We start from the raw sequence: 12,991 nt of genomic DNA, 5'->3' as shown, positions 1-12,991 counted from the left end.
GTGTGTGTGTCTGTGTGTGTGTGTGTGTGTGTGTGTGTGTATATGTGAGTGTGTGTGTGTATATATGTGAGTGTGTTTGTGTGTGTGTGTGCGCGCGTGTGTGTGTGTGTGTGTGAGAGATGCAGGTCACTCACCAGGATCAGTATCTCGCTCACGCTGCTCCAGTTTCACTGAAAACAAGCAGATCATGTTAAAGTGAGGACCTGAGGAACCTACAACTCGACAGACTCTATCAGTGTAAACATGAGCATCTGAAACTGGATTAATACACAAAGCCATGCAGTGAGCACACAATTCAGTTCAAATTTATTTATAAAGCACTTTAAAAACTGCACAAGCATGCTGTGTGATTATAAGAAACGGTGTCGTTCACATGGCACTTTTTATTTCAATTAAATGAATGCACTATATATTAGTTGGATAATGTTTTTTTATTTAAACATTTTGTATTTTTAGGGGATTTTATGGTACTAAATTAATGGAATAGTTAAGATCCATTGTCCTGTCAAACACTTTTTTGAGCATAAAAATGATATTTCCAACTTAAACTGTCATAAATCTTGAATGCTTTTTTCTTCTTTTTAAAGAAGACACTTTCCAGATTATTGCTGAAGTGAAAAAAAGTTTAAAAAGTTAAACTTAAAAAAAAAAGTTTACAGAAGTTTGAGCTTATTATTATGAAGAATGCACAAAAATACTATTTAAAAAATTTTAAATTTAAAAAGCCAGAAATCTAAAGTTGTGTTCCAAATTTGAGGTTGATATCGCAAAAAATTAGCTTTCAGTAAAATTTTGTTCTGGCGCACTACCAAACGCTTCCCATTCGTTTCCAATGTGGTCATTTTTGACCATTCATGTCCATGATTTTTGTATGCGTGTTCACTTAGCAAGTGCCAAATCCCTTATCAAGTTTCATACCATTCCGGAGAAGTCAAAAAAAAAAAACTTTAAATTTTTCAGATAAGACAAAAATTACCAAACAGCACCAGAGGGCTAAAAAAAATAAAAATACAAAAATTTACATTTAATTGAATCTTCAGACACAAGTAGATAAACTGCAAAAATAAAATCAGGCTAATGATATAAACAAACTCCTCAGTAAAATCCTTTTGAATATAGAGAGGAATAAAATTGATTAGTTTGATTTATACAAGTGCAACAGAAGTGGAGAAAAATCTCTTTAAAAGATATGTACTGTATAGGGGTGTCACGATATACCGGTATTGACGATAACTGTGATATTCGAATCATGAAATATCGACATTGTGTTAATTTAGGGTGTGATGAAATACCGGTATTGGCGATAACCATAATATTTAAAATGAACAGGACACTTATGAAAACATGACTTGCAAAATAGCCAACTCCAGCACCAGTACCAGAGTTGAGCTCCCAGGGGGCAGTATTGTGTATTAACGCTGACACCTGTCAAACAAGAAGAAGAAGCAGCGCACAGAAGAACCATGTTCAATATTATACAGACAGTAAGTTGCCATTATTTAACTAGTCATGGACTGGGAAACGTTACATTAACCTGTTAACAGCGGTTTCCTGTGTTCATATGTTTAAATAAAGGGGTGATTCTTTTAACAAGTACTGCGTTTTCTTTACTCATCTAATTTTTTTTGGTTTCAGTTTTGACGTAAACAACATTTTGAATGAACAGCTCAGCAGCGCCGCATCTAGTGGGTTCAACTGGATAGGCTAAAAAAACTAATTAAAATGCAATGACCCCTACATCGTCATCGCATCTCGTGTGCCACTGATAAGGCAGCTTGACGCACACCTAAAATGTGGATTTTTATTTTAAATTCGACGAATATTCGAAATTCTATGTTTTTTTTTTGACAGCCCCAAGTGTATTTTGCATGCTTTCTTTCCACTAGTCTGAAGCAGCACGTATGTGTGGAGAGATGATCATGTACCTGTCAGAGGTAAGCGCTCGTGATAGACTGAACTTCGGGTCAATGCAGAAGAAGACAAAACCTCCTCATCTTCTCTCTCTGGGTCGGTCGTCGCTCCAAACCGATGCGGTGAAGGACAGTAGCTCCTCACTGTTCACACATTCAGCAGAACTGTTCAGCGGCCTTGTTTATTCTACTATACTTCTCTATATAAAGCTACTGAAGTCGTCTCACCTTCTTGTATGACTCTGAGAGAGCTGGACTGAGGTTTCTTCTCCATCACTGAAGGACTCTGTGTCTCAATAGTGTTCACCAGCTGAAGCAGAGCACAGTCAGAGTTAGGGCTGCACGATTAATCGAATGCGATAGTCATGCGCCGAAAAAAAAAAAAAGAATAGCAGACGATATAATCGTGTGATTATGAAATCGAAGAAAACGACACTGAAAGCTGTTTGCGTAGCTTCTTAGTGAACTACGGCTCTGTGTAGTAAATGCTGCTCCATCAGAACGTCGTGTGTTTATTAGTCACGTTGAATCAATGAAAGCAGTTAAATCTTCTGTTTATTCAGCTTCCGCTATAGGGCTTCCCTGGATTTCTTTTGCACGAGAGCGCCCTCTGGCCTTCGAATGGAGATTTACTACTGGTCACAGAAAGATGCGCATGACAGTCGCAGCTTTTCACCATGTCCTAACTACACGCGACAAAATCAATCAAATATCACAGCCAATCAGAAGCGTGTGTGGGCGGAGCCTCTCTATAAGCATTGCATTATTATATACTTTATCATATTAAACATTATAATAAGACAAACTCAGATAAACCATATATTGTTGTAGTCGTGTGTTTATTAGTCATGTTGAATCAATGAAAGCAGTTAAATCTTCTGTTTATTCAGCAGCCGCTATAGGGATTTCCCGGATTTCTTCTGCGCGATAGCGCCCTCTGGCCTTCGAATGGAGATTTACTACTGATCACAGAAAGATGCGCATGACAATCGCAGATGCGCGACAAGATTCCAGCGACAATCAATTTGGGTGTCCACACCAAACGTGACAGAATCAATCAAATATCACAGCTAATCAGAAGCGTGTGTGGGCGGAGCCTCTCTGTATTTAAACTCATATTAGACACGTTTAACTTTGAATAAAGCACATAATCACCTGAGATTATCTACTGTCATGTTGTTGTTCCAGCCGCGACGTCGCGGAAATAGAAACCGTTTATCAATTTTAAATTCGGCGTTTCGCCATCGTGGCTAGTGAGGACAAAAACTCAGATTAACATGGAAAAGATACCTTATAAAACGGAGAGTTCCGGTCCTTGATTCTGATTGGCTGAAATTTATAACAGCTAACTCCGCTTCGCGTTGTCCCTAACAACGCCCCTTAGCTGTTATAAATACACTGTAAACCACGGCTTCACGGGGCTTATTGTTTTATTTTATCGCGTGTCACGGCGTCGCATCGCGTGTAGTTAGGACACGGTGTTTGCCTAATCGCGATTGCGATTTAATTGCAACTTATCGTGCAGCCCTAGTCAGAGCGTTTCCCATCATGCAGCTCATCAGCAGCTTCATGTCTTACCAGTCTGGTGCTGGCGAACTCTCGGTCCATGTGATCGGCGATGCTCTGCAGTCTGAGCAGCTGAGCATCCATCTCTGAGAGCCGCGCTGAGATCTGACTCCTGGACATCAGCATCCGGTCCAGAGCGCGTGGAGGAGGCAACCTAACACCCGTCAGGACGCTCAGAGTCACGGGGTCTCCACCGAGAACGGCTTCAGGAGACACGCACACTACTGAGGGGCCTGCAGGAAGACCAGAGCAGTCAGTTTAGATAGGGAACTAGATTCAGAATGGTCTGACTGGCAGGTTGTTACAATCACTAACAACAGAGTAATATTTCTGTCGACTGATATTTGACCATTTTGAGATCTGCACTGGTCGTTAACCATATGTGACCCTGGACCACAAAACCAGTCATAAGGATACATTTTTCGAAATTTGTCATTCATTCAATCATTAACCAATCGTCAAAACCATTTGCCAATCTCTGCACTGTGTACCTGGATTCCCTCCAGCCAGATTCTCAGTGTTGTTAGGGGCGGGGCTTAAGTCAGGTTTGTGGGCGGGGTTTACGACAGACGCCGCTAGTAGGTGGAGCTGAGCCGATGAGGGCAGACTCTGAAGCAGAGAGTCGTCTGTCAGATCGATCACGTTGATGAACCGTCGTCCCTCTGGACTCTACAATAACAGAGAGACGATCCAAACTCAGTCTGAAACCGTTCGAGCATTATTAGATTCGAATATGGTTTTTATTGCAGCGTTTCCCTACAAGATCTACGTCAGACTCCGCAGGGCTTCTGTTCTCCGGATCTAATGATGTTTCCTTAGAGTAGCGAAGATTCAAGAAAACATCTGGAGGAACGACAGGAGCAACATCTATCGGCCCTCCTCCAGCTGTGGAGAAACACATCAGACATACAGCAAAGACATACACAAACAATGAGCTGCATGATAATGTAAATGACACAAAATATTTTTCATGATTTTCGGTCGCTGATTTTTTTGCATCATCCGATAGTATGAATCAGTGTTATTTTAGTATCATTGATATTATAGTATTTATTAATATTTTTTATTTGTTTATCATGTTCTATTTTCATTTAAATTTAAAGTTTTAGTAAATTTGTTGTTTTTATCATTTTTAATGTATATATAGCTCTTATTTTTATTTCAGTTTCAGTTTTTTCAGTACTTCACATTTAAATAATATTAAAAAAAATTCATTAAATAATTAAAATTATATTTTAGTTAACATCTATTTAATTACAAGTAACAAAATATTTTTTTTTTGGCTTTAATGGAATTTGTTGTAGTCCTAATTTTAGTTTCATTGATATTATAATATTTATTAATTTTTATTTGTTTATCATGTTCCATTTTCATTTAAATTTAAAGTTTTAGTAAATTTGTTGTTTTTATTATTTTTATTTTTTAACGTCTATATAGCTCTTATTTTTATTTCCGTTTCAGTTTTTATATATATATAAACAATTTGTAATTAAATAATTAAAATAATATTTTAGTTAACATCTATTTTATTACAAGAAAATTTGTGAATTATTATTTTTTTTTGCTGTTATAGAATTTGTTGTAGTCCTAATTTTAGTTTTCTTTAATGATAATATTTTGCATAATATTTTCCAGCAAAAATAAATGAACTATATATATGTATATATATGTATATATATATATATATATATATATGTGTGTGTGTGTGTGTGTGTGTGTGTGTGATTTTTATGTTTATTTTTTCTGGGAAATTATGCTAAATTATCATTCTTGTCCATAATTTTCTGTCGCTGATTTTTTTCTTTAGTAGAGACCATCTTTATTTCTTTCATTTAATTTGCTTACGACGCTTATAGAAAAAAAAAACTTTCTAATGCAACAATGTTTAAAAAAAGTTATGTTATTGAAAGTGTATTTACTAGCCTAAAGTAAAATTAGATTTTCATTTTGACGCATCTCAAGTGCTCATTTTGGACCCAGATTCATCTCATGAACTCACGAGCAGATGGCATGCTGGGAGATGAAGGAAGCTGGATGGAAACGGCTTCATCTGTGACGGGGCGAGACGGTTCTGGAGGAAACAGAGGCAGAAGTTACAGCAGTGAAGTTAAAGTGTGTGATCTCAGCGATCGGACCACATACCAGTGTTTGTACAGGCGTCCTGGATTTCAGGAGCTCTCTTCTGCGTCGAGGCGAAGGCATGCAGCTCAGCCGAGGTGACGCAAGCCTTATCCAACAACCGCTGTCCCGACAACTCAGAGTCAAAGCAGCCTGAGCAGAAAGACAAGTACATTTCATCTACATCTGAAGAACATGAGGAAGACAGGCAGAGTTTGGGAAGCAGTGCTGATATTGTTAACTAAAACTAGTAAAAACTGCTTTCGGTAACTGAAATAATGCTTAAACTACATAAAAATAACTAGTAAAAAAATAGCCCTAACTTAAAAATTAGAAATGCAGCTTAAACTAAACAAACAAAAAAAAAGCTAAATAGAAATGTTTTTAAAAATTAAAACTAATAAAAATTACAGAACATAAAATTACTAATGTTAAAATGAAATATAAAAATAAAAGTTAATCCAAAATATCACTTACACAAACAATGAGCAATTAAATATATAAGACGTAAGAGTAAACAATGAACTTATTCAACATTTTCTAATAGCATGTATAAACATTTACTGGCCATAAATATTTTTACCGGCCATGAAACAGTATTTTGCATAATTTCACAGAATGAATGAATGAATGAATAATAAAGCCACTTTTGGTAATTTAAATAAAGCTTTAAAAATATATAAATTACATGAAGAACATAAAAACCTAATTGAAAATGACAAATGTTGCTAAAATAAAGTAAATTTAATCTGAAGTACTAAAATTACTAAAATTAAAAACAAATTAAAGCTAAACAGAAATATAAAATTAATAATAATAAAAAAGACAAAAAACTAAATTAGTAAAACTAGTATTAAAAGTGAAAATATAAAAATTATCATTAACTCAAAATATCACAGATTTACACAAACAATGAGCAATTAAATAAAAAAATAAAATAAAATAAAAAAATATATATATATATAAACATTGGTGAAGTACTAAAATTACTAAAACTGAATAGAAATATAAAAGCAATTTCTCAAATTAAAATTAAAAATGTAATTGAAAAGATCAAATTAAAAGCTGATTGACAATATTAAGAAATACTACAAAGGAATATAAATAAGGCTAAACTAGCACTGTCAGACACATATTTCTCACCTAAAGGAAAGGTGTAACCGTCGTTCTGATCTGGCACATCTTCTGCAGGCTGAACACAACAAAAGACAAGAGGATCGACTTTGCTATTATACTGTACATGACTTAAAGCAGTGGTCGCCAACCCGTGGATCGCGATCGACTGGTAGATCTTATCACTGTCCCAGTAGATCCCGAAAAAAAACAGTAAAATAAGTACAAAAATGCATTACATTTCTGGGGTTATATTAATGTATCACTGAAGGGAACTGTCTTGAGAAAAGTTTCGATGGCAATGGCATTCTCTTCTCCGTATAAAGCGCAGCTCTGCTTTTTTACAGCGGTAACCAAGGAAACGCTATAGTGCGGTCGGTTCATAAGCAGTGTTGCCAAGTCCGCGGAATTGGGCTACTTAACACTGTTTCCGCGGGTTGTTGTTCATGTCCGCGGGTTGAAGCGACCCCAATAACGTGATATTTAGTATATATAAAATAAAATAAAATTAGTATAGCGCATTTTCTTTACAGTAAATTTAAACGTCTATAACTTTTCGATACTTTAATTTTTTGAAAAAATTCCACTTTTGCAATAATCTGCTGATTTTCTTCTTAAAAAAAAGAGACCAACCTTAGGTCTGTATTCCAAAGTGTTCAACAGCAATTGTCCTATCCTAACAAAGCATGCATCAATGGAGAGCTTATTTATTCAGCTTTCAGATGATGTCAAATGGACCCTTATGACTGGTTTTGTGGTCCAGGGTCACATGGTCTGCATGCGGTCAGGTGTGTGGTTTGCAGCCGCGTCACCTCTTGATGGATGGGCTGCTTGTGCTGTTGTTCTCCGGGACAGGGTCGGTCTTTAAGAGCTGTAGTTTGGTCTCAGTGGCCCACCTCAACAGCTCCTGCAGCGGGATGAGACGAGCTGTTCGTACCGGAGCCGTGCTGAAGCGCTGAACCTGCACAAACACACATGAACGCACCACAAAATCAATGTGGTTTGATCAAAATCTCACGTGCATCACAGCTCTTCTGCTGACAATCACTAACCAAGTGCGCAGATTAATGCAGACTCATATCACTGAATGTGTCACACTTATAGATATGAATAATACAGTGAAGTGTAATTATGCCTGTTATGCTACTAAATCAGCAAAAACTTCAGCTGCAGTTGTTTGTTGTCTTATTGTCGAGTCAAAAAGAACATTTTTCAAAAGGAACATGTATCTATATAGTGTTTTTAGATGAAAACTAATAATTTAATGTTTAATCACACTATTATTGATATTCCTATTTTTATATTATGTGTTAAAGTGTTTTTGAAATCATATATATATTTATAAGGATACATTTAACCTTAAATAAAGAATGGAAAGAACAGTCTGGTGTTTGAGTGAATCGAAAAAAAAAAAGAAAAAAAAACTATATTTTGCATTTTTGAAAATTATTATAATATATTTTAAATAAAAATATTATTCTAAAATATTTAATTATTATATAAACTATGAATAAATTAATTATTAATAAAGTGATAAGTAAATGTGATTACTGCTCGGAGTAAATAGTAAAAAAAATGTTATTTAGAATTATTTCATTATAAATTAAATTAAATATTCTATTATCTAAAATTATGATTAAAAAATTAATTATAAGTAAAGTCATGAAGATGTGTTTACTGCTCTGAGTAAAAAAGGAAAAATAAAAAAGAAATTATATTTTTATTGATAAAATGTTCATAAAATATATAATATAAAAATGTATGAAATATATTATACAAAATTAAAAGTATTGTGATGAGTAAATTAATATTCATTACTGCTGAGTAAATAAATATTATTTAATAAATTATTTAGTAAATATTATTAAAAATTATTATTACCATCATTATTATTACTATTATATTCAGTTATACTAAAAATATAATTACAACATATTCAACTATTATACAAAGTTATAAAATTAAATATAAAAGTTATGAGTAAATGTGATTACTGCTCAGAGTAAATAGTAAAGTATTTAAAGTTTATTTGTATAGCGCTTTTCACGATACAAATCGTTGCAAAGCAACTTTACAGAAAACTAAGTTTCTACAATATATTTATTAGTAGCTTATCAGTGATGACTGCCAGTTAATGTACATATGGCTGTTAAAAACAGGGATTAAAGTTTTCAGTTCATAAAGAGAGTCACTTGCTTCATTCCTGAATGAATCAGCCGTTCGAACGAATCAATTGAATGAATGATTCAGTGATCAAATCAGTGACTTGCCGCCACCTGCTGGCGGATTTAGTTTCATTTTTAGCGTATAATTTCAGTTATTTAAATTATTTAATATTTCTGTATTCAATGTTTAATGTTTTAAATATAACATTTTAAATACAGAAATATTAAATGATTTAAATATCTGAAATCATACACTAAAAATGAAACTAAATCCGCCAGCAGGTGGCGGCAAGTCACTGATTTGATCACTGAATCATTCATTCAATTGATTCGTTCGAACGGCTGATTCATTCAGGAATGAAGCAAGTGACTGTCTTTATGAACTGAAAACTTTAACCCCTGTAAAAATCAATTAAAGACGTAATCAAACAGACGATGAACACTATTAACAGCAATTATTATATGATGCAATCAAACTATTATAGCAAAAGTATTTCCATAATCTAATTAGTTAATCTAATGTTGTTGGTGTAAATGGCGACTCACAGCGGCGGGTGGATCCGGCTCTCTGTGCAGCAGCTGAATTCTGGGATAGTGGTCTAGACTGGGCTGTTTTGCCGTGGTGGATTGTGGGATGTGAGGCAGCGTCACGGGCCGCTGGGTATCTGGGTGAAAGCGCAGCAGAGGAAGAGCAGGAGCAGGAGGCAAACGCAGCGCTCCCTGAGCTCCTCGACTCATCGGAGCGCTACAGCGGCGCGTCTGAAGGAGAGGCGGAGGAGCCGCGGATGCTGACGCTGCTCTCCGGACACTCCTCGACTCATCGGAGCGCTACAGCGGCGCGTCTGAAGGAGAGACGGAGGAGCCGCGGATGCTGACGCTGCTCTCCGGACACAGTGGGGGTCAGACTGAGCGGGGGGGAGGTTTGCATGAGATGAAGTGAGGTCTGGAGGAGCGGGAGGAGGAGGCAGCTGCAGGAGTCTGAGTCCGTGTGTCACTGGAGCTTCAGAGGACGCCGGCAGAGACGTCTGATTATCAGCGGTGCTCAGAAGCCCCCGAGACGTCGGGATCAAACTCCTGCCGTCCTCCGGCCAGTCTGAGCGGATGCTCAACTGCTGGACTTCCTGTGAGAGATTCAACTCTAATATCAGTCATTACATAGTCGCTGGGGTATATTTGTAGCAATAGCCAACAATACATTGTATGGGTCAAAATTATAGATTTTTCTTTTATGACAAAAATCATTAGGATATTAAGTAAAGATCATGTTCCATGAAGATATTTAGTAAATTTCCTACCGTAAATATATCAAAACTTAATGTTTGATTAGTAATATGCATTGCTAAGAACTTCATTTGGACAACTTTAAAGATGATTTTCTCAATATTTAGATTTTTTTGCACCCTCAGATTCCAGATTTTCAAATAGTTGTATCTCGACCAAATATTGTCCGATCCTAACAAACCATACATCAATGGAGAGCTTATTTATTCAGCTTCTAGATGATGTATACATCTCAGTTTAGAAAATTTGACCCTTATGACTGGTTTTGTGGTCCAGGGTCACATATGGCTAAGTGTACAATTTCCTGCTTATGATAGGACTACTTGCAAATAAATAAATATTCAATCAATAAATACATACATTTTAAAATAATATATTGATAAATACTGACAAATAATAGCAAATAATCATTAATGATAAATAATAATTTATTATTATTGATAAATATAAATAAATATGACACATAAGTATTATTACATAAAAAATATATTTAATATTTAAATAAATAGTTAAGTAGTTGTTATTATTATTATTAAATAAATGATATTGATGAATACATAATTTATTATATATTATTATTAATAAATATATGATCAGTGAATACAAAAATATTGATAAATAGATTATTTTTGTTAATCAATTAGATTTTTTTTTTTTATTATTGGCATCTACCAACAATTCCTATTCTTTTGATTGGTTATTAAAAGTTCATTTAAAAAATTAAAATTAAAGTAAATGGAGTACAAAGTTAAAAGGTCATAAAAAAGTAAAATAAGCATTTTAATACCATTTAAATAGTTTTAAAAGGTAGTTTCAAAATGTACGAACAGCTTTCTCATTAGATAATGCACATTTTCTGTTTTCAAATATTTTTGTGAATTTTGAGTATATATTCTTATAGCTTATATGTCCAAAATACATTCATTTGTAAAATAGATACATAACTATTACAAATAATTTTCGTTAGTTGAAACAAAGCTGAAATAAAGTCTGAAATAAAGCTGAAACAAAGTCTAATATAAATGTATGAAACGTAAAAAAACTTAATAAAAAATAAATATAATTAGAAATATTAAAAAAAAAAAAATTTTAAATGCCAAAAGCACGTAACAAACTCACTAAAACAAACTAAAATTAAAATGAAAACTATAAAAAATAAATTCAAATAAAACGAAATAAAATATGAAAATAGAAAATTAACATTCAAAAATATTAATAAATACCATTTTTACCAAGTAATTAATACTAACATAACACCAATATTATTTTTATAATTACTAATATTACCGGAGGTTTGCGGGTTGGGTTTCTCTGTTCCCTCTCATTACGTGGATTCAGATCAGATCCAGAATTCACATTCACAGGACATAAATCCTGGGTGTTGTTAACCCTTTCCGGTCCGGTGGCTCGTGTTGGGAGGCTGGTCTCATCACACACAGTGTGCTGGGCATTCTGGGTAAGAGAGACGGGCTGAGACTGGCGCTGTGCAGGTATCGCAGTGGACTGAAGCACGCTGGCTCGAGACAGCGGCAGGTTTGAGAAAGACGCTCCAACAACCTGCATGAGACTCATGAAGTTGATCTGCTGCAGCTGAAACAGAAGGAAAACAGGAAACTGTAAATGTTTGGGCACTGAATCATTCATATCAGTGTTTCCTATTAATTCTCTGGACTCTGGCGGCCCAAAAAGATTTAATCTGTCCCGCCAGTTACATAATGAACCATTTATCACAATTAGATAAAACATCTCCAGTGTTGTTTTTTGTGCTAATGATTGATGTCAAACAAACAACTCTTTTATTCTGTTAATACATATGTGCACTATTTGTAAGCAGTCCAGCTGCAATTGCTTTGGCAATACAAATGTATAATTTTTGTCATGTCAATAAAGCACTCTTAAATTGAAATTGAATTGAAAATTGAGAGAGCGAGAGAGAGAGAGAGAAAGAGAGAGAATTGAATTGAATAGAGAGAGAGAGAGAGAGATTAATTATTGATGAACAGATGCTTTGGCATTATTTTGTGAAAAAAAAAAAAGATGAGTACAGTGTGTCACTAAATTTATAATGAGACGTGTTTGTAAACCATTTTTTCACAGAGACTGACGTTTTCCAACAAAATTAGAAATTAAGAACAAAGTATTATTATTTTCCTACTGTAAAGTATTATGAAATATTTACTTTTTTAAATTTATTTTACAGTGCAGTTGTATTAAAAAAGTAATATGTTATTATTTGTATTAGTACTATATTGTGAATGTATATCACAAAGAAAGAGACGTCTGAGTCCACTTTTACCGTCAATTTGAACACTACAAATGTGACGGATGGGTCTCTCAAAGTGCAGCAGATTGATGCATTTAACATAAAATACTCAAAACTGTCCTCCATAGTTTCAGAGTCCTGCATGTGTTTATTAAACAGGGATGTGATGAAGAGGCTCAGACGCACCTGCACAAGTCTGAAGAGCTCGTCCTGGAGCAGCTGTCTGACGGGGTCTGTCTGTGTTTGGGGTTCACTGAGAGGTGCTTCAGCGCCGGGTCTCATGGGTAATGACGCTGCGTCTGTCCGCTGAACGCCGACTGAAGCTGAGAGCTCAGGTCTGAAAGGAAAGCAGCACAGATGCTTTCAGAGAATCACGCTGAGAGTAGGGATGCAACGATATATCAGAATCTCACGATACGATATTATTGCGATATGAAGTCCACAATATGATATTTATTGCGATATTTGAAAAGAAAAAAAGGCAAATGAAGAATTGGGGAAAAAATTACTGTGTAGATTTTAAAGTTAAATTATTCTATCTAGTGCACTTTGAGAGTTCAAAATTAAGAGCTCCG

At 34.8% G+C, this 12,991-nt stretch overlaps 2 protein-coding genes across 3 annotated transcripts; both read right to left on the bottom strand.

Annotated features, from left to right (window-relative positions):
• Positions 1–126: 126 nt before the first annotated feature.
• Positions 127–6,836, bottom strand: LOC107727886 (uncharacterized protein C5orf42-like). Its single transcript, XM_016537928.1, has 10 exons — positions 6,822–6,836; positions 6,738–6,786; positions 5,619–5,747; positions 5,476–5,547; positions 4,246–4,361; positions 3,968–4,145; positions 3,489–3,709; positions 2,139–2,220; positions 1,926–2,054; positions 127–170 (listed from the first exon to the last, which is right to left on the bottom strand). The coding sequence occupies exons 1-10, from the start codon at positions 6,834–6,836 to the stop codon at positions 127–129; spliced, it is 1,035 nt and encodes a 344-aa protein (XP_016393414.1).
• Positions 6,837–7,481: 645 nt separating this feature from the next.
• On the bottom strand, positions 7,482–12,750 carry LOC107727795 (protein transport protein sec31-like). 2 transcript variants are annotated; one of them, XM_016537788.1, is made up of 5 exons: positions 12,603–12,750; positions 11,441–11,743; positions 9,684–9,993; positions 9,419–9,600; positions 7,482–7,668 (listed from the first exon to the last, which is right to left on the bottom strand). In XM_016537788.1, the coding sequence occupies exons 1-5, from the start codon at positions 12,696–12,698 to the stop codon at positions 7,516–7,518; spliced, it is 1,044 nt and encodes a 347-aa protein (XP_016393274.1). In that variant the 5' UTR covers positions 12,699–12,750; the 3' UTR covers positions 7,482–7,515. The 2 variants fall into 2 exon arrangements, with proteins under 2 accessions (XP_016393274.1, XP_016393281.1); XM_016537795.1 differs by having other exon boundaries at positions 9,419–9,637; positions 9,721–9,993.
• Positions 12,751–12,991: the final 241 nt, after the last annotated feature.

Source organism: Sinocyclocheilus rhinocerous, unplaced genomic scaffold, assembly GCF_001515625.1.
Source record: "Sinocyclocheilus rhinocerous isolate Xijiao unplaced genomic scaffold, SAMN03320098_v1.1 scaffold42, whole genome shotgun sequence".
NCBI lineage: Eukaryota > Metazoa > Chordata > Actinopteri > Cypriniformes > Cyprinidae > Sinocyclocheilus > Sinocyclocheilus rhinocerous.
The sequence above is the reverse complement of the archived record's forward strand: the minus strand, read 5'-3'. Positions and strand labels throughout refer to the sequence as shown.

Excerpts from the sequence above, each read along its gene's own strand:
- LOC107727795 (XM_016537788.1), bottom strand. The coding sequence starts at position 12,698 with ATGAGACCCGGCGCTGAAGCACCTCTCAGTGAACCCCAAACACAGACA. Across the intron at positions 11,744-12,602 it reads AGCTCTTCAGACTTGTGCAG|CTGCAGCAGATCAACTTCAT; the intron begins GTGCGTCTGAGC and ends CTTCTGTTTCAG. Across the intron at positions 9,994-11,440 it reads ACCCAACCCGCAAACCTCCG|GAAGTCCAGCAGTTGAGCAT; the intron begins GTAATATTAGTA and ends AATCTCTCACAG.
- LOC107727886 (XM_016537928.1), bottom strand. Across the intron at positions 5,748-6,737 it reads CGGTTACACCTTTCCTTTAG|GCTGCTTTGACTCTGAGTTG; the intron begins GTGAGAAATATG and ends CTTTCTGCTCAG. Across the intron at positions 3,710-3,967 it reads TCTGGCTGGAGGGAATCCAG|GCCCCTCAGTAGTGTGCGTG; the intron begins GTACACAGTGCA and ends GTCTTCCTGCAG.